This window comes from Periophthalmus magnuspinnatus, chromosome 20, assembly GCF_009829125.3.
Source record: "Periophthalmus magnuspinnatus isolate fPerMag1 chromosome 20, fPerMag1.2.pri, whole genome shotgun sequence".
NCBI lineage: Eukaryota > Metazoa > Chordata > Actinopteri > Gobiiformes > Gobiidae > Periophthalmus > Periophthalmus magnuspinnatus.
Window position 1 is genome coordinate 25,749,056 of NC_047145.1, and position 21,938 is coordinate 25,770,993.

A 21,938-nucleotide genomic window follows, 5' to 3' on the forward strand; every position below is an offset into this window, starting at 1 on the left:
AATCTGCAACTGATTGTCACTGATATAAATGATCAGGTTCAACATCTGCACTTCTTCCTGTTGGATATTTCTTATGTAAATACTTTCTAATCGCTCACAGAATACTGGCTCCTTCTCACATTCTGTATTGTGACAGTCATTTGGTAACAGCAACATATAAACAAACTGTTGAATTAAGGTCTTCTTTAAAAAATGTAGTAAGTCACATCTTAAGTATCATAGCTAATGTTGAATGTGCCTCCTACAGGTGAAACTGTATCTTGAGTTCACATTGCTCTTTCTTTGTGTGTTTTCCAGAGAGAGGCATCGCCACAGAGACAGTCGCAGGTCCCAGTCTCCAGACAGACACAGGAAAAGGCCCAGAAGGTTATTTATGCACCAGTCTTACATTTGAAAATAAGAGGAACCAAACTAAATATTTTTCTGTGATAGCATATTATATTATTATATTATTATTACTCAAATACTTGTGTTCAAACTTAAACGTGCAATTTTAAAAAGTCACTTAAGTAGATGTAAAAGAGCAGTTACTAACTCAGCATTAGTGCCAGGTAAATGTTTAAATTTGTATACAGTTGTCCCTCGCTATATCGCGGTTCAGCTTTCGCGGTCTCGCTGTTTGGCAGATTTTTTTTGGTGCAATTTTGCGTGCTTTTTTTTACAGTGTATGAACGTGCATTGTGTTCTGTGTCCTGATTGGCTAAAGAACTGTAGACCACTGTCCATCAGTCTCCTCTGTGCCGTGTCTCCTGTACAGTACAGAATGTGTTCAGCCAAATTTACATAAATGTTGGATCGCAGTGTGACTCTGAAGTTTTCTCCCTGACAAAACCCACAATGTCGATGAAACTTTCTGCACCAACAAAGCATAAACGGAGAGGCACCTCTGCGGATACCGCTAGAGCAGCACGTGAACAACACTTTTAAAGCGATCATCAAGGAATAATAAATGAAGGTTTTAACAAGAGAGAAATATGAGAAAATGTTAATGCCTATCTGAGAAAAGTGTATAAAGTGTGTGGTGAGGGGTTTTACAGCTGCAAATCATACAGAATAATTGTAAAAAACAAAGATAACTATTTTGCGGATTTTGGCTATTGCAGGTTATGTTTAGAATGTGACCCCCGCGATAAACCAGGGACCACTGTAATAAAGTATCAAAGGAGTGAGATTATTCTCATTCACAGGGACAATTGTTCAACTTAGATTAAAGATACAGTATGTACTTTTAAAGTACTTTTATGTACTTTTTTGGAGATGTCACCAGCATGATTCCTTGGAAATGGAACATTAATACCAAATTTAAGAACATTCAGTCGTCCAGGTTTGATCCATAGCAAAAGACGAAGTTCAAATATGTCAACTGGACAAATCGTTGTAGGAGTGAATACATTTCGCTGCTCTTCCAAGCTGTTTCTTCAGTTCTGGTCAGATTGCTGGTGGACACTGCCCTATATCTATCTGAGGGGAGGGGCTAACCACACTGAAACTGTAAACAGCTATTGTTTCAAGTTTCATCTGAGCCTACCCTATTCAACCTTTATTGACCCTGCTATTGTTCTCATTGTTCTGGGTCTGAGGATGGAGTTGTAGATGGGGGAGAGATTATGTCTCAGGCCTCCATTCCTGTTTAAGGAAGGATTCTCTTTCCTAACAAAAATAGCTTCTTTAACTCCCTTCTCAAACCATTTATGTTCTCTGGCTAAGATCTGAACTTCATCATCTTCAAAGGAGTGGTTAGTGGCTTTGAGATGGAAATGCACGGTGGACTGGGGTCCACTGGGGTCTCAGATGAAACTGGAAACAATAGATGTTTACAGTTTCAGTGTGGTTAGCCCCTCCCCTCAGATAGATATAAGGCAGTGGCCACCATTAATCTGACCAGAACTGAAGAAGTGGCTTGGATGAGCAGCCAAACGTCTTCACTCATACAACGATTTGTCCAGTTGACAGATTTGAACTTCATCTTTTGCCATGCTGTGGAATATTATAGCCAAAGAAACAACATTTCCACAGAAACAAGTACGAGGAGGATGTCATCAAGGACAAATAAGAGTTAGGTTTGTGGAGATGCGAGCATGCTCAGAATAAGGATGCATGTTTTTCAAAATTTTTTCAGTGCATCAAACCAACTGACACAACCAAAATGAAAACAAAAAAAAAACAAAAAACATACTTTTATTTCACTGTGTTCACTCTGGGCAGTGTTTTGGTTAAAAGTTACATACTGTGGTTTTAATATGGCTATTTTTTGGGCCCATCCCCAAAAATGTATAGGTTTGTATCAGCATATTTCTTTTTTCTGTAATTTTCTTTTCTTTGTAGTCATTTTGACATATTTCTTATCTTCTTGCAGCCGTTCTTCAAGCCGTGATCGTAAGCGCGGGCGATGGGAGGAGGAGAGGGACAAGAGGTCGGACAGTTCCTCCTCCAAAGACAGGGGGCATGGTTCTGTCCGGAGCAGAGATTCGGAGGAGAGCTCCACGGACAGAGAGAGGGAGAGAGAAAGGGAGAAAGAGAGGGAGAGAGAGAAAGGAGAGGAGGAGAAAGAGGAGGAGGAGCTACTTAAACCTGCTTGGATACGCTGCACTCACGCTGAGAACTACTACTCCAATGACCCTATGGACCAAGTGGTACAGAGCATTTATACACCTATGGACATTTTGTTATTTAAAGGTGCTGTAGCTGATTTGTACTGTCTTAAAAAACATGAAAAACAGAACTAGTTCACTGCAAACAGTTTGCAGAGGTCCAAAGTTATTTCTCACTTACATTATGCATTCAGAGCATCCTAATTATTTACCACCATGAGTTTATAAGCACTTTTCACAACTTTCAGAGACGAGAGCAGAGTTTTGCTGTCACAGTAATGCTAAGGACAACTAGCATGGTAACAGTGCATGTCCTGATTAATGGACAATAAAACACTCAAACTTATTTTGACTTATTTGATATATGTGTATATATATATATATATATATATATATATATATCTGTAGTGGAGCGAGACATATGTTGCTCAAATACATACGAGAAGATCAGGTACAGGGCCTTTAATGGTGTTACTGTAGTATTTTTGTTTTAATGATTTAATGTTTCTTTTTAACTATTTTTATTTTGTTGGCTGTAAAAATTATTAGTCTACACCATGTATTTTTTATTGAAGGTCCACCACTTGTATTTCCCCATGGAGTTGTTTTGTTTTGCCTGGATGGCATCTCTCTTGTATGTATCAAAATTGTATTTTTATGGCTGAAGATATACCTTAAAAAACATGCATTTTTACTGTGAGTGGGCTCACCTCTCCACAGATCTGTCCTGTAACTTGGACTAGTACGTGTATGCTTGTCTCTGTGGAACGATTAAGGCAAAGCAATAACATCTCTATTAAGATGAGCACGTAGCAGACCCTCCACTAGAAAGGTTACATGGAGCATCTTTAATCATCTGTCAGATGCTAAAACTTTCCACAGTATGGCATTATACTTGTGTAGTTCTATGAAGAGAAGCATGCGAGTGATGCCACCAGGCCAAGTTACAGGTCATGTTCTGTGGAGGGGCAAACAGCTCACAGTAAGTATGTTTTTTAAGGTATTTTTGAGCATTATAAACACTAGTAATTTAATTCATGTATCATAAATATGTGCAATGCCATACTGTGGAACATTCTAAGCAACAATATTCATCTTCATGGAGACAAGCAGGTGTTGTACCATCCAACAGAAAAGCTACGCAATGCACCTTTAAATATATCCATCAAACTATTTTAGTATTATTTATTGTTGTTTTTGATGCATAGTCTGATAAGTTTGTGCATTATCCTGTGATGTTATAATGTTCCTGTCTTTTTTCAGGGCGACTCTACAGTTGTGGGAACCAGTAAACTGCGAAACCTTTATGAACGTTTTGAAGAAGAACTGGGGAGGAGACAGGAGCGAGCCAAACAAGCACGTCCCAAATGGGAGCCACCAAAAACCAAACTGGACGAAGACCACGGTGAGAACACTATAAAAAACAATGAATGACAACAACAGACAGGGGACATCACAGCATTTTATCAGGTTCAGTTTTAGGTTTAGTTTTGATGTATTAGTGAAATTAATAACAATTATGTCTAGTTTAAGACACCTAACTAAAATAAATGTAATCATAGCCACTAAACCCCCAAAAACAGTCAATTTTCTTCCTCCAAAATCTTCTGTTTGCTCCAAACCACATACTTGAGTTGACAGAGGATTGGCTGTAGACCTCTCTATTAACAAGACCAAGGCTGATCACTGACCATTTGAGACTATTGGATCTCAGTTCAGTTAATTGATTGATTAATTGAAGTAATTTTTTTTTTTTTTGTAGTAATACATTTTTTTATCCAATTTCCCAAACGGTCCATTCTCACAAAATCAAGGTTTTTACAGTGTTCCAACACATACAACTGACTAACTCTAGATAACAAAGTGTCCACTAGATGGAGCCATTACTATTGTCATTTCAACAAGACAGGAGCAGAGTTTTATATTTAAAGTATATGTATACAAATGATAATTTCTAATTGTGTTCCTTGCAGAGGGCAGCAGCAGTGAGTCTGAGTGTGAGTCGGACGCCGAGGGCAGTTCCTGTTCCTCCTCCTCAGACTCTGAAGTGTTTGACGTCATTGCTGAAATCAAAAGGAAGAAGGCTCATCCAGACAGACTGCACGAGGAGCTATGGTACAATGACCCGGGACAGGTGAGGAGATGCTAGTATAGTGAATTGTAGCAATTCAAAATGATCATGTGCATCCTTTGTCACCTTATATTCATTACTGCATTTAATATCTCTGTAATAGCTGGGTCTATCCACATCCACATGGAAAAATGGCACAAAGTTCAGTGTTTTCAATTATTTTCTTATTTGATTAATCTGGCCATTATTCTTCCGATTATAATTGTTTAGATTGCGAAAGGCCTGTGGATATGAGATTTTGAATATGTTTGACCAAGATGAACTTGAACACAGAACCGCTACAGAACGTCTTCATTTACAACTAAATTGGTTGTAAAAACACACATTTGACACATTTGCTGGGCCAGTTTAGAGTCATCAGACCTCTTCTCTAAGCACAGGACATATTTTGGGGTTTGTGCTTAGTCCATAAGATGATTAATCCATTACCAAATCAGCTGACAACTATTTAAATATTGATTAGTAATTAATTGTTTAAATTGTTTCAGCCGAATGCGACAATGATAATAAAAATAGTCTTTCTTTAGAGAATAGAATGTGATGAATATCAAATGTTTGTACTTTGTTTTCTCTTCCCAAGTGTGTTATGTATGTAATCTCTCAGTGTCCAGTAGGTTCATAGTGGTCCATGTGTGTGTACTAGCCTGTGTGTCTTATACTTGTTCTGATACAGCTCAACATCATTCTCCAGGAAAGGTTCATTTCTATCCTGTCAATGTGACTTTTTCCGTATTGATACCTAGGAGACTGAGGGTCTACACCGACACTATTGATACCTGCTTAGTTTTAGTATGGATTAGTATCTGGTGTCCGATGCGTTACTTGCACAGTTCTTGTCTGGCTGTGGTCTGTTTTCATTAGCTCTTCTGCATTTCTGTTGTGTGTGTCCAGATGAATGATGGGCCCTTATGTAAGTGCAGTGCCAAAGCCAGACGCACTGGGATCCGCCACAGCATCTACCCCGGAGAAGAGGTGAGGCCAGATGCACATAAATCACATTTTATAACCTTCACATGCAACCAAGGATAGAGGTTTTACTTTTAACTGTTTAAAGTGAATCTGACGGCTTTTTATGTTTTTCGAATTCTGAGGTTCAAAGTTCAAAAATACAGGAAGTAGAGCTGAATTGTAAAACGGAATCCCTCTGCCTCTGTCATCAGCACTGAAAACTCCATCCACAATGCACAGACAATTTATGCGCATCTAAACCCTATCCTCTCTCCTCCTCTGCTCCACAAACCCGCCCCCTCCTCCTCCGCTCCACAAACCCCTCCTCTCCTCCTTCTCTCTACAACCCCACCTCTCTCTTTCTCCCTGTCTGCCCTCTGCCTTCTCCTCTCTCATTCACCCTCCATCTCCTTCTTTCGACTCCTTTCTTCCCCTTTTGTCACTCCCCTCTCTACTTCTTCTCTTCCCTATCTTCTCTCACCTCCTTCTTTTCTTTATTCCCCCCTCCCCCTTTCCTCCATCGCCCTCTCTCCACTCTTTCCTCTGTCCCCTTTCCTCTCCTTCTCCTCTCCCTCCCTCCCTCCCTCTCTCTCTCCTTCTCTCCCTCTCTCCCTTATCTCTCCCTCCCTCCTCCTCTCTTTGCCTGGTTCTTGATTTTTAACAGCCTGAAGCACAATATTTTGAGGTGGTGACAGTTCATCAATAGCACTAAGTCATGGATTATGGAGAAGGCCTTTTCACGGCTCACACCTCTGCTCTTTTTCACCAAGGGCCAACGAACAATAATATTTGCCTCTCCTTATGTGCTTCATAAAGTTAGAACCAGGTATATCTTAGACTAAACATGAACTATACCAGGACTAAAACCATGACTAAAATCAGGACTAAAACAAAGTCTAACTAAAGCACCTCTGGCTACTGCAGATATTCAAATAAATACTCCTCAAATGCTGCACTAAACTGGGGGACTGAGCCGGGCGCTGAGCCGGGGGCGGAGCTGGGGACGGAGCCGGGGACGGAGCCGGGGACGGAGCCGGGGACGGAGCCGGGGACGGAGCCGGGGACGGAGCCAGGACAAAAAACAATAACTTAAACCAGGACTAAACAAGGGCTACACCAGGGCTACACCAGGGCTACACCAGGGATAAAACCAGGACTAAACCAGGACTAAAGTCATTATGAACCACTGCGGATATGGAATACTTCACAAGTGCATCACTGAAGCCAGGACCTGAAGCCAGGACCTGAAGCCAGGACCTGAAGCCAGGACCTGAAGCCAGGACCTGAAGCTAGGACCTGAAGCTAGGACCTGAAGCTAGGACCTGAAGCCAGGACTGAAGCCAGGACTGAAGCCAGGACTGAAGCCAGGACTGAAGCCAGGACTGAAGCCAGGACTGAAGCCAGGACTACTACTCCTATAATCTACCCCACTAGCAGCTATTCAAATGTTTACTTAAAACATAATTCAAATATTTTCTTTGTCTTTTTCAGCCTGTAAAACTCTGTCGTCCAATGAACAACAATGCAGGAAAACTGTTCCACTACCGCATCACAGTGTCTCCTCCCACCAACTTTCTGGTATCAAACTTTTTCTTTTCTATTCAAATACATGCATACTATTTCAACCAAGAGACTTAAAGGTCCTTTGTGTAACTTTTCTGTTATAAAGGTATATTTTGAATAGTTTTACTTTGATAATTGCTATGGAGACAGTCCTAATTTTTCATATTTCTGTAAGACTTCAATACACTGAAAGCATTTATCATTCAGGGTAATGTAAAGTGCTATACTGTTTACCCATCCAGGCAAAGCAAAGTAGTCTCCATGGAGACGAGAAGGTTTTGGACCATCCACCAGAAAAGTTACACAGTGCACTTTTAACATAAGTGTATTAATATATGTTAGAGTCTATTTTTAGTTTATTTTTGAAGTCTATTTTTTAAATTATTTTAAGCTATTTATCTATTATCTTGTTTTATTGCATGTACTATTTTCCTTCTGTTCTTTAACTGTGTGGTGCAATACTGGAATTTCCCCACTGTGGGACTAATAAAGGCAGATCTTATCTTATCTTAATGTGCTGATAATAATATTTTGTGGTGTTTTTCAGACTGACCGGCCGACAGTGATCGAGTACGATGACCACGAGTACCTGTTTGAAGGCTTCTCCCTTTTCTCCCACACCCCCCTCACTAATGTAAGCCTATCACTGCAGCAGGATCCTATAGGAACCAGTCATTAATATTACACCATAGAATAGATCAACTCTCAGACAGCTCCAGCCAAAGCCACTGTGTGCACCATTTCCACTGCTATCACTGCGTTTATATTTCATATTCTCCTAATTTATTGATTCCTGACTCCTGGCACCTGCCTCCACCTTGTTGTCAGTTGGCTGATGAATTGTTTAAACTAGAGCTCTATAAAGCATTCACAAAGTACATATTGTCAGAGCTGTAGAGATATGATATTGATTTTTGTGGAATGTTCCTCAGTATGGCATTAAACACATCCATCTTGTGTTTATTCAGTCACAGGTGCTTTTAAAGGGCATGTACCTGTTTTTTTCCCATGTATTTGAGCAAAATGTGTCTTGGCTCAGTACAGATCTATTGTAAAAGCGGTTCTTGAGGTCAGACTAAGTCTGCTGTGTACTGTCTGCAACTAATTATGACACGTTTTATTGTCTGATAATCAGGAAGTGCTTGTTAGCTTGCTATTGTTATCTTAACCGTGATGACAAAAAAAAGCACTTCTAAATTCATTGCAGTGAAGAATTAAGATGCTCTGACTGCATAAGGTCAGTGAGGAATAACTTTAGACCACTGCAAACTGTTTAAAATGAACTAGTTTTGTTTTTCACTTTTTTAAGACAGTAAAAATCAGGTAGAGCGCCTTTAATGATCCATATGCATGCCCTTAAAAACAATGGTCTTCCTCTCTTCTCCTCTGAGCCCTTTTGAAAATGGAGCGCAGTAAAGTTACAAATGCTTCTAAAAATAGCCACAAAAGTTCTTTATTTTCACCCCACTTTCTGCTCTGTGTCTCTCGAGCTTAAGATGACATCCCCACTGTGGTTTTAGCTTTTTATTTTCCCCTCTCCCCTCTCTTGGTCTTTTGTTCCCCCCATCCCTTTCTTTATTGCCCTCTCCCTTACTCCAATTCTCTCTCTTTTATCGCCTTCTCTCTTTTCTCTCTCATTTTTCCTTCCTGTTCTTTTCCTCCTCTCCTCCTCCCTCTAGTCTCTTACTCTCCCTCTCTTCTCGTCTCTCTTTTTTCTTCTCCATTGTACTCTCTGTATTTCTCTCCCTCTCTGTCTCTCGCTCTCTCTCCCTTTTATTATTTTATTAAAACACACTTGTAAAGACAAAACTGATCCAAATTATATAACTATATACTTATATATTATATAATTCAAGTAACTAATAGAATTGATGTCATAAGATTAACTGTTGTCTGTAATGGGCCCACATCATCTAAGTTCTAACCAGCATTTTTTCCTCCTCAATTGGAGCCAATACTTAATTACCAGTCTTGGTATTTGTGCTTCTCTGCATTTGGCCCGTCCTTCAGTGTCTCTGAGTTAAACCTGACAGGAGCAGTGGGTCCCATCTCCAGATCTTAAACTAGTCTTCATCAGGGCTGCCTTAGCTGGAGGAATTGACCTATTGTGCATTAGGGTTGTTGAAAGCTCACATTTTAAACACGTCCAAAACAGTTGACACAAGACTGAAATCTGAATCAACAAACAAATATGAGAATCACATTTCAGAACATGTCTGTACAGATCTAAACTGCAAGGTTAGCCACTTTTATGCAGAATAAGACACCCTGGACACACAGGGAGGGCATCTGACGCACCAGGACAATTCAAAACATTTTTGTACAGATCTATACTGCAGGGTTAGCCACTTTTATGCAGAATAAGACGGAGATTTTGTTGAGGAAATTGTGGTGTGCTTCAAACATTGCAATTTCTAATGTGATCAATCTTGTAGTCCTACTGTGCATGTTTCGTAGGTTAATTTATCTGTACTTTTTTCTGTCTCTATGTCCTCTCGTCTCTATGTCCCCTCCTCTCTCACAGCCTCCTCTCTATGTCCCCTCCTCTTTATGTCCAGTCATCTCTATGTCCCCTCCTCTTTATGTCCACTCATTTCTATGTCCCCTCATCTCTATGCCCCCTCCTCTCTCACAGCCTTCTCTCTATGTCCCCTCCTCTTTATGTCCGGCCATCTCTATGTCCCCTCCTCTTTATGTCCACTCATCTCTATGCCCCCTCCTCTCACGGCCTCCTCTTATCCACAACATTTATAATTTAGGTCAACTCTTGAACTCTGTTCTGCCCTCCTTCAAAATTACCACCCTCTTGAAATGGCCTTTTTGTCCATGTTATGATGTGCTCCTCTCGTTGACCTTCTTGTCTGCAATTTTTTATTTGATTTTTTTCCTAAGTTTGAAGCTCTCTTTTGGCAAAATATTGCCAAGGTTGTAATTTCTGCTGCTTCAGTCCTGGATTTAATTCCAGCATTTTTAAAAGGTGCATTGTGTAACTTTTCAGGTGGGTGGTCTGCTGGATGTTATTGCTTTGCCTAGAATGTTCCCCATTATTGCATTGGGCAAGCAAGTGACGTCACCAGAAGAAGTTACAAGTCAGATCTGTGGAGAAGCGATTCTGTTCATAGTACCAATGCATGTTTTTTAAGTGTGCCGTTTAAACACCCAAATACATGCTAGATGTTTATTGCCATTGTGTGGAACATTACAAGGCAAAACAGTTGGTTATCTCAATGAAGACAAGCAGACAAGTGTACCCTTCACCAGAAAAGGTTACATAATGTACCTTTAAACTTTAAATACATGTGATTCATGAAATCAAAATTCTTATGCCGAATATAAATATAGATTACTACTACTACTACTACTACTGCTGCTGCTACTACTACTACTACTACTACTACTACTACTACTACTACTACTACTACTACTACTACTACTACTACTACTACTACTACTACTACTACTACTACTACTACTACTACTACTACTACTACTACTACTACTACTACTACTACTACTACTACTACTACTACTACTTCAGTAATTCCATGTGGAGTTTTTTCTGTGTAAATCTCCCATTGGTGTAAAACAATTGCAAATTTATGGCTTAAAACAGTTTCTACTACTATTGCCAACCACTTACTATGACCACTAGTTTTACTACTAGGCATGCCTACATTATCAAGGTCATGACTTAAAACAGCTACTGCTACTACCACGACTTCAATGATCACATTTTGAGTTTTTTTCTATGTGCAAATCTCCCATTGCTACGAAACATTACCAAGGTCATGACTTAAAACATCTATTTCAGTCTCTGTTTCATCTTAAAGTGAAGCCTGAATCCGATCAATATGGCTGCCTTAAATAATGTACGCGTATTTTTGCCTTGAGAGGAGTTTTCGTGCCTATGCCCTCACCTCTTCTGCTCCTTGAATAATAAACTACTTTTGGTCAATATCCTTCTGGCTTTGTAAAGTAGCGCCAAGAGGATTAGCTGCGATTTGAACTGGATAATTCAAACACACCCTTGTTAAAAGCTAGGGAGTAAAGCGCTAAAGAGCAGGCACTTTGGGGATTAGCACTGGACCTAGCAACATTAGCCTCTTGCTAGTTAGCTGCCGCCACGGGCTAAAATGAGTGCAGCTCCCAGGTTAATCGGCTAAAAAGGCAACAAAGGCGTTTAAGTGGGAGATTAGCAACAGGAGAGCCTGTCTTATCTTTGTAAACTTCATTTTAGAGCTGCGTGCCTCTGCATTTGCGAAGAAGGGTAATTTTTTTTGGAGTGTTGTTAAACCAGTAAATTGGTTCTTCGGTGATTACAATTAAAAATTGAGTTAAAGATGCTATGTTCAAAACATGAAAATAAATAAATAAATAAATAAATAAATTAAAAAAAAAAAAAAAAAATATATATATATATATATATATATATATATATATATATATATATATAATGGAATTATATTAATTAAACTTATAGGATTCTAACTCATTCTGTTTTAACTTAAAGAAAAGGTAAATTCTTAATATTATTTGATCAAATAAACTGTGAATAGATAGAACTTGTCATTATTAAGATGTGAGATGTTCTTTTCTTTATTAAATGTGTATTATTGAGTATGAATTGCATATCCAGGTAACTTTTAACCCATATTATTGCTATTTAAAGGACAATATATTACAATGGTTTAAATAAGGGGCGGGTTTTGATGCACCCAGTTCATGTTCAGGCGCTGTCAAATAAAAATCTTAAGCACACACAACTCAAATATGGAGAGACTTTCATTTTTTTGTCCTAAATATAGCCTTGGTTTTGTTTTTACTGTGACAGTGTTACGAAATTAAGCCAATTATACTGTTGAAGTACTGCAATAATAGAATTATGGAAATATTAATCCCAGTTATCAAATATCACTTTTACTCATATCAGGCAGGCCTAGTCACAAAATGTTTTCACTTTCACAAAAGCATTCAGAATTAAATTGTGTAATACCATTATAGAATCTCTCTCCTTGGTTTTCTAGTTTTGTTTGTCTATTGGTATTTTACAGCTGATGTCATTAACATTTCCTGGGGGGGAGTGATGCTAACTGTAGGTTCTGCTCCATCTGTAGCTTTGTGAGACTTCAATCTGAGCTTTATTTTAACACAATCTGACCAGAAAGAACCAACGTAGTTTCAACTAAACAGGCAGCTCAGCAGAGCTGCCTGTTTATGGGCAGTCTATGGGCAGCTCAGCAGACAAAATGTGTTTCTTTGCTTTTTTGGGCCTCATCTTTTTCAATTTTTTTATACGGCTAAATGGAAACTGAAAGTAGCTTCTGTGCAGCACTTAGCTAGCTTGTAAGCTAACGATAGGGGGAGATAAAGGGCACTTCAACTCACCCCACAATAATTCATAATTTCAACACACAGAATTTTTGATTTGTTTTGAGCTTTTGTCAAAGAAAATGTTATTATTCTCCATATAATGTTGACACGTCATCTGCATAACCTCTACAGATAAAAGCACCAACCTATGCTCCATGGCTTTTTGCCTACAGACAAATATGGGTCCTTGATGATTTCCTGCTTTCGTCTCACTCTGCTTTCTATAAATATCCGTGTAACTCCAGAGTTCTTTTTAATTAGTTTCCTGAAAGCTTTACACCACACTAATGAGTCTCTTCTCGTTTACAGATCCCATTGTGTCGCGTCATTCGCTTCAACATAGACTACACGATTCACTTCATAGAGGAGATGGCTCCAGAGGTCAGTATAACAACACAATGTATTATATAGGCCAATGATGACAATAAGGTACATTATTTTGTAATGATCTGATATTTTGTGTTTAGTTCAGGGTTGATACCTTTTCTTGTTCTTGTAACTGTTTGTTTGTATGTGACACTTGGTTGCTATGCTGACAAGTTTCTGTTCCATTCATCTGTTACTGGACTTTGGAGACTGGCTCTGCTGAGTTGAGACTGCTGGTGTTTTATTTGCCCTTGTGTTCAGAAAATAAACAACCAGAAGAAATTATGTGTTTCCTTACTACATTGGTGTCGGAAAATGACAAGCCAAACCTCATTGGGAAAGTTTCAGTTAAGCCAACCTCGACTCTGCTGAGCTACGAGCTGAAGCTGTTTCCGTCTGTGCGACCGAAGATTAACCTAGAGGAGGACACTAACCTCACCCCACACATTGAAATGGTCCCTGCTTGTGCCATTAAATCCTCAAGGTACGAAGGCAAGACTAATTGGGAGGCGTTTTATACACATGTTGAACTGTTGGCCCAGGCTGCATGATGGTCCATGGAAGAGAGAGCCTTCCAATTGCCCATGTGTCTCACTGGGGATGCCCGGTCTAATCTACTCCTCCTGAGTCCTGTACAATTCAATTCAATTCATTTTATTTTTGTAACGCCCAAAATCACAACAACAGTTGTCTCGAAGGGCGTTCATGTTTTGGTTGATGGGGGAAACCCATCCAGACACGGGGAGAAACATGCAAAACTCCACACAGAAAGGGCTGGGCGACCCGGGGATCGAACCAAACCTTCTTGCTGTGAGGGATGAGTGTTGCCACTCAGCCACCGTGCTGCCTACACACAAGAATAAACAGGAAAATCAAACAACAGGAAAAATCAGACAAAACAGTAGAATGCAGACAGATGTGACTACAGAGCTTTAGTCAGGGCTTTGACAAGAAGGTTCCACCTCTAGCCGCCGTCGTCCTGATGAACAGCTCAGGACATTTGCCAATGACATTGAAGGACTGGTTCATCTCACCTATGCCCACATGCCACTTGCCATAGAGTCTGAGCTGGCTCAAGATCATTTTCTACAGGCCCATCTGACCTTTATATACAGACACTCCTAGCTCACCCTAGATCATTACAAGAAGCACTGGACATAGCTACAGAGAGGGAGCTGCTGTTCACCCCAACAGCTGCTTCGAGGGACCATATGCAAGTATGAAAAGTGTTCCAAAGGCCAAACAATCAGAGACTTCCGAGCTGGGTGAGCTTATTTAGCTGGTGCACACTGTCACACAGCAGAAGAAACAAAGACCCAGGTCCTGTGGACAGCCAGGACAGATGGCCCAGGACTGCTCCAGTGCAGGGAAATGAGCCGAGGACCACATGGATGGGACGATGCAGGACCAAGACTCTCTGTCTCTGTGAACATCCTGTTACTGCCTCTCATGGAGCTGTGGGCACAGTACATTTTGGAGTGATAAAGACACTCCTCTGTCTGCGGGAGGGATTCTACTGGGGCCAACAGAGGAGGGATGTGAAGGACTACTGCAGCTGCTGTGACCCATGCACATCTCACAAGGGGCCCACCGACAGGTCTTATGCTCGTCTCCAACAGTTTCCGGCTGGCTGCCACATGGAAAGGGTAAAGATGAATGCTCTTTGTCCTTTCCCCTTGACGAACAAGGGTAACCACTATATCCTCAAGGGCGAATCTTTGAGTAGTTTTTGTAGCTATGTGTGAAACGTCAGGCACCACACAAGGTAAGACCCACACAACTCCTCTGCACCCACAAAGTGATGGTCTCATTGTAAGAGTCACACCCTGGTCCAACAGCTCCTTTTGTCACAGCCAAACACCAGTGGGACCGGGACACACATCTACCATTTGTCCTCATGGCTTACAGATCTGTTGCCCAAAACTCTACCACCTGTTTCCCTACACTCTTCATGCTTGGAAGTGAGGTTTGGACTCCAGCTGAGATGATGATGTAGAGACCACCAGATACTGCAGTTGAGACCAGGTCTGGGTGTATAGCCCTCACTGGAAAAAGGACAGATGCCCAAAACTGGACAGGGCTGGGCAGGACTGGGGGTGGACCTTGTACAATCTTGAAGGGACTTGTCCCTTGTGTGTGAGAACCTCATAGGGACAGTCCTCGCCCATTTTTTCTGACCTCACCCCTCCCTCTGACACTGCATGTTCCCCTGCTCAGGCTCTTTCTCTTTCCCCTGAGAGGCGATCGCAGAGAAGGGTCCTCGTGGGTGAGGGACTTTGATGAGGGAGGATAGTGTAATGATCTGATAATTTATGCTTAGTTCAGAGTTGACACCTTTTTCTTCTTCTTCTAACTGTTACTCTGTTGCTGTTAATGTAATTGCTTTTGTATGTGACACTAGTTGCTATGCTTGTTTATGTCAAGGTTCCATTCACCTGTTACTGGAGTTTAAAGACTGGCTCTGCTGAGTTGAGGCTGCTGCTGTTTTGTTGTTGTTTTGGCGTGAGGTCTACAGTAGTCCTTGTGTTCAGAAATAAACAACCAGAAGAAAGTTGGTATATTTCCTTACACCAGAATGCTACAATATACTAAGCAAGTTTTTTTTTATTATTATTTTTTTTTATTGTTGACACGTATCTAAAAATTACATTATATTCCCACCAAATTATCGGTTACCGGGCACTGCCTCAAAACAAACATGGGAATATCTGTCTCGGCTGGGGAAAAAAAAAAAAAATCCTTATCACACTATTAATATTGAAATTCTTAAAGTTGTATTTTGGAATTTAGAGTAGCTCAAGTAAGAGCACAATTTAAGTTCATTAAAAAGTTACTTAAAACTAATACCACCTAATACTTAATATCTTGTCAGTGATATCTTTCCCACACTGAGAAACACTGCTGTCTCCTCCTCTCCTCTTCACCTTTTTATCTGGCTCTGCACAGCTGAGCCACTCATAACCTCTGGACCTCAGCGCACCGCTAAGCTAAGTGCTAATCTTTTAGAGAAGCTAAAGAAAGAGGGTTTAAACTGCACATTCAGGTCGGGTGCTTTGATAACACAGGAGACTTAAGACGATGAAGCTTCAATAGGATTTGCTTATCGTTCATATCTACATAGAGCGACACCTTCTGACATCATGATGTTTACATTCAAGGAGAGAGATAAGGCGCTACGCTCAACTGACTGGTACTGTAATTGGAACACAACAAGTTAGGGGTCAGATCAACTGAGAGGCAAGCTTGCTCACTGTAAGAATTTAAAATGAGTTATTTGGATAACTGTAAACTTTTGATTTGAAATTTCATAAACATGATGTATCCATTTTCTCAGATATGAGGTAAACATGTTCAAATCAAATATAGCTTTTACTGTAATGCTGATTTATTCTTAATTATAAAAAAAACAAAAAAAAAAAAAAACACTATGCATGATGGGCAAGTTGGTTATGTTATAATTTGGTGATGATTATCCAATCAGAAAGCAGAATGAGCCTCACATGACTCTCATTTGTGTTGTCAGTTCCATTGCTGAAATCCAGTTGTTTTAAACCTAAAAAGCCCCTCTTTGGTCTGAATGGTCACTGCCTAAACCCCAGCACCTGCAGCCAATCATAAGTCAGAATTAGTGCAGCCTCTGAAGCTCAGTGAGTGAATTCTGGAGGTTCTTTCACAAGAGGCCTGTTCATATACTGACAATGAGACACACTGTACGTGTCTGTGCCTGCAGCATACATACATTTCCTTTAATGCCATACTGTGACAAATTGTGGCAAAGCAATTAGCATCTCCTTGTGAACAAGAGGGTGGAATCTTCACCAGGAAAGCTACATATTGGACCTTTAAAAACAGAAATTTAAGGAGAATAGCAGTTAGCACCGAGCTTGAGTTTGAATCTAGAAAATCAGATCATCCGAGTTCTTTATGTCGTGATCCACTTAAATAAACCCCATTATTTTTCATTCCTTTAATGGTGTTGAATGCCTTGTTGGATTTCACAAACGTTCGTTAATGGGGCTTGTTAATTATTTCATTTTGACGCAGATGTTCAGTGAGTCAACTGTTACAACTGGGAACAACAAACAGATGCACCGTGCTAATGGTTCCCTGATAAATATGAGACTGAAATGTAATATCAACAAAATGTCAACAAACACTTTGCAATGTGTTCCAATTTGACTCACAACGGTTTAATACCTTCAGTGATCTCAGCTTGTTATTGAATGTGAGTTATTCATTGCTAACCTGCATCTGGCTTCATATAAAAATCACATTGTTGCTTTCAAGATTTGGAAACGTCAAAGATGTCTTTCCTCCAATCAAACTTTTACTTAATCACGTGCAGATGCTTGAAAATCCTGTATGCATTTTTTTCCCCCCTGTATTTGATCAAAATGTGTTTTGCCCCAGTACAGATACAGTGAGGCAAATAAGTATTTGAACACCGTGATTATGCAAGTTCTCCCACTTAGAAATCATGGAGGGCTCTGAAATGTCCACTGTGAGAAACATAATCTAAAAAAAAATCTAGATATCACATTGTATCCATCCATCCATTTTCTTCCGCTCATCCGGGGCCGGGTCGCGGGGGCAGCAGTCTAAGCAGGGACTCCCAGACTTCCCTCACCCCGGACACGTCCTCCAGCTCCTCCGGTGGGACCCCAAGGCGTTCCCAGGCCAGCCGAGAGACATAGTCCCTCCAGCGTGTCCTGGGTCTTCCCCGGGGCCTCCTCCCGGTGGGACATGCCCAGAACACCTCCCTAGGGAGGCGTCCAGGAGGCATCCTGAGCAGATGCCCGAGCCACCTCAGCTGGTTCCTCTCAACGTGTAGGAGCAGCGGCTCTACTCCGAGCTCCTCCCGTGTGACCGAGCTCCTCACCCTATCCCTAAGGGTGCGCCCGGCCACTCTGCGGAGGAAGCCCATTTCAGCCGCTTGTATCCGCGATCTTGTCCTTTCGGTCATTACCCAAAGCTCATGACCATAGGTGAGGGTAGGAACGTAGATTGACCGGTAAATCGAGAGCTTCGCCTTCCAGCTCAGCTCCTTCTTTACCACAACGGACCGATACAGCGACCGCATCACTGCAGACGCTGCACCGATCCGCCTGTCAATCTCACGCTCCATCCTTCCCTCACTCGTGAACAAGACCCCGAGATACTTGAACTCCTCCACTTGGGGCAGAGACTCACCACCCACCCGGAGAGAGCAAACCACCTTTTTCCGGTCGAGAACCATGGCCTCGGATTTGGAGGAGCTGATTCTCATCCCAGCCGCTTCACACTCGGCTGCAAACCGCCCCAGTGCCTGCTGCAGGTCCTGGCTCGAAGAAGCCATCAGGACAACATCATCTGCAAACAGCAGAGATGAAATCCTGTGGTTCCCAAACCAGGCCCCCTCCGGCCCCTGGCTGCGCCTAGAAATTCTGTCCATAAATATAATGAACAGAACCGGTGACAAAGGGCAGCCCTGGCGGAGTCCAACATGCACTGGGAACAGGTCTGACTTACTGCCGGCAATGCGAACACAGCTCCTGCTCCGGTCATACAGGGACCGGACAGCCCTTAGCAAAGAGCCCCGGACCCCATACTCCCAGAGCACCCCCCAAAGGGCACCACGAGGGACACGGTCGAATGCCTTCTCCAGATCCACAAAACACATGTGGACTGGTTGGGCATACTCCCATGAGCCCTCGAGGACCCGATGAAGAGTATAGAGCTGGTCCAGTGTTCCACGACCAGGACGAAAACCATACTGCTCCTCCTGAATCCGAGGTTCGACTATCGGTCGGATTCTCCTCTCCAGTACCCTGGAATAGACCTTACCGGGAAGGCTGAGGAGTGTGATTCCCCTGTAATTGGAACACACCCTCCGGTCCCCCTTCTTATACAGAGGGACCACCACCCCGGTCTGCCATTCCACAGGTACTGTCCCCGACCGCCACGCGATGTTGCAGAGACGTTGTATGATTTTTTTAAATAATTTATTTGTATGTTACTGCTGCAAATAAGTATTTGAACACCTGTGTATCAGCTAGACCCTCAAAGACCTGCACCTCCACTCCACTTATTATCCTAAATCAGAAGCACCTGTTTGAGGTCGTTAGCTGCATAAAGACATCTGTTCACCCCATACAATCAGTAAGACTCAAACTACTAACATGGCCAAGACCAAAGAACTGTCAAAATGCACAAGAGACAAAACTGTAGACCTCCACAAGGCTGGAAAGGGCTACGGGGCAATTGTCAAGCAGCTTGGTGAAAAAAAATCCACTGTTGGAGCAATTATTAGGAAAATGAAAGAAGCTAAACATGACTGTCAATCTCCCTTGGACTGGGGCTCCATGCAAGATCTCACCTCGTGGGGTCTCAATGATCCTAAGAAAGGTGAGGAATCAACCCAAAACTACACGGGAGGAGCTGGTCAATGACCTAAAAAGAGCTGGGACCACTGTTTCCAAGGTTACTGTTAGTAATACACTAAGATGTCATGGTTTAAAATCATGCATGGCACAGAACGTTCCCATGCTTAAACCAGCACATGTCCAGGCCCGTCTTAAGTTTGCCAATGACCATTTGGATGATCCAGAGGAGTATGGTCTGTCATGTGGTCAGATGAGACCAAAATAGAACTTTTTGGTCTTAATCGCACTCACCGTGTTTGGAGGAAGACGAATGTTGAGTACCATCCAAAGAACACCATCCCTGCTGTGAAGCATGGGGGTGGAAACATCATGATTTTATTTATTTATTTTTTCTGCACATGGGACAGGATGACTGCACTGTATTAAGTAAAGGATGACCGGGGCTATGTATAGCGAGATTTTGGGGAACAACCTCCTTCCTTAGAGCATTTAAGATGGGTCGTGGCTGGGTCTTCCAACATGACAATGACCCGAAGCACACAGCAGGTTCGGGAGTGGCCTAGCCAGTCTCCAGACCTAAACCCAATAGAAAATCTTTGGAGGGAGCTCAAACTCCGTGTTTCTCTGACAGCCCAGAAACCTGACTGATCTAGAGAAGATCTGTGTGGAGGAGTGGGCCAGAATCCCTCCTGCAGAGTGTGCAAACCTGGTGAAAAACTAGAGGAAATGTTTGACATCTGTAATTGCAAACAAAGGCTACTGTACCAAATATTAACATTGATTTTCTCAGGTGTTCAAATACTTATTTGCAGCTGTAACACATAAATAAATTATTTTAAAAAATTATACAATGTGATTTCCAGATTTTTTTTTTAGATTGTCTCTCAGTGGACATGCATCTAAGATGAAAATTTCAGACCCCTCCATGATTTCTAAGTGGGAGAACTTGCAAAATCACAGGGTGTTCAAATACTTATTTGCCTCACTATATATGGTATTAGCTCTTGAGGTCAAAATATGTCAGCGGTTTACTGTCTTCATCTAATCAGAAAGCGCTTTTTATAGTGAGAATCAGAAAATTCTTACTAGTTGGCATACTAGTTTCTTTACTGTCACAGCAAAACTTGTGAAATGTGCTTAAAAGCTCATCATGGTGAGTGTGTATTCTGAGCATCTTAAATAAAATGAAGCATAACTTTGGACCACTGCAAACCGTTAAAAGTGAACTAGTTCTGTTGTTCATGTTTTTAAAAAGTAAAAATTAGGTACAGCACCTTTTTAAAAAGCACCCTCTACCATAACCTGCCTCACTGACACGCACCTGTCTACTTTATCGCACTGTAAAAAAATGACCTAAAGTCCTCTCCATTGTCCCTCCTCCTCTGTCTCCTCAGAATTACTGTGTCCGGGGTCTGGAGCTGTTTTCCTCATATCTGTTCCAGGACATTCTAGAGCTGTATGACTGGAACCTCACAGGTACACCAAAGGAAATAACTTTATTCAATTAAGCTAACAACCTGTGTATTATTATGTATAATCTGCAACAATGCGACTACTCGACTATACGAATAATTTTAATCATGTCTATTTTTCTAACTCTAATAGACTGTTCAACTAAAGTCATAAATCATTAACTGGACTATACAGACCAGAAGATTGTATTATTAAATCAAAATGGCATTTATCAAACAATTTCTAATTATCATACAGAAAATACACTTCATTCACACACACACACACACACACACACACCCACATACACACCCCCCCCCCCCCACAAACGTATATACACAGGTACACACATATATGTGTGTGTGTATATATACATGTATATACACACGTACACGCATATATATGTGTGTATGTGTGTGTATATATATATATATATATATATATATATATATATATATATATACATACACACCTTCTGTTACTTTATTTCAGATTTTATTTGTTTAAAATGATTTTTGAAATTCTGAATGTACAAATAAGTTGCAGTATATTAAATTTTGGACAGTAAAGAAACAAAACAGAACAAAACACAGAACATTTTCAGAATAGAATCAATTCACTTGACTCACTAATAAGAATGCACAAGAATTATGACAAAGACCTGTATGAAATCGACTCGAATAGAATTTCTGGTTTCTAATTTTCTTACTATGAATTTGCACAAAATGACTGAATAAGTTGAGTTTTATTTCCCAAGGTCCAGATGAAGAGAGTGAAACGCCCCAGTGCCAGCGCTTCCACTTCATGCCACGCTTTGTCAGATTTCTACCTGGTAAGAACATTTAGACCATTTGTGCTTCAAAACAGTTTCTGACTGCCATCTTTCTGTGTTGCTATTAGATTTACAAATTATTTATTTTCAGATGAAGATTGAGTTCACATTTCACATTTTAAACATCTTCACGCGCATTAACATTTGACAGAAGACTGAAATCTGAACTGCTAAACTAAAACAAGAATCTCACGCTTTTCAGAACATGTTTGTAGAGACCTAAGCTACAGGGTTAGCAGCTTTTACACACAATAAGAGGGCAAGGCACACAGTTATTATTACCATGCTGTGGAACATTCCAGGCAAAGCAATTACATGATGGC

The 21,938-nt window shown here is 41.0% G+C and overlaps 1 protein-coding gene across 1 annotated transcript in view; it reads left to right on the plus strand.

Annotated features, from left to right (window-relative positions):
- The window catches only part of drosha (drosha ribonuclease III), a 196,410-nt gene that overhangs the window by 2,622 nt on the left and 171,850 nt on the right, over window positions 1–21,938 (plus strand). Inside the window, exons 3-12 of the mRNA XM_033985642.2 lie at window positions 298–366; window positions 2,357–2,633; window positions 3,855–3,996; window positions 4,565–4,725; window positions 5,614–5,694; window positions 7,162–7,248; window positions 7,781–7,867; window positions 12,913–12,984; window positions 20,726–20,807; window positions 21,541–21,615. Coding sequence (XP_033841533.1) covers window positions 298–366; window positions 2,357–2,633; window positions 3,855–3,996; window positions 4,565–4,725; window positions 5,614–5,694; window positions 7,162–7,248; window positions 7,781–7,867; window positions 12,913–12,984; window positions 20,726–20,807; window positions 21,541–21,615 — 1,133 coding nt within the window. The remainder of the gene's footprint in view (window positions 1–297; window positions 367–2,356; window positions 2,634–3,854; window positions 3,997–4,564; window positions 4,726–5,613; window positions 5,695–7,161; window positions 7,249–7,780; window positions 7,868–12,912; window positions 12,985–20,725; window positions 20,808–21,540; window positions 21,616–21,938) is intronic.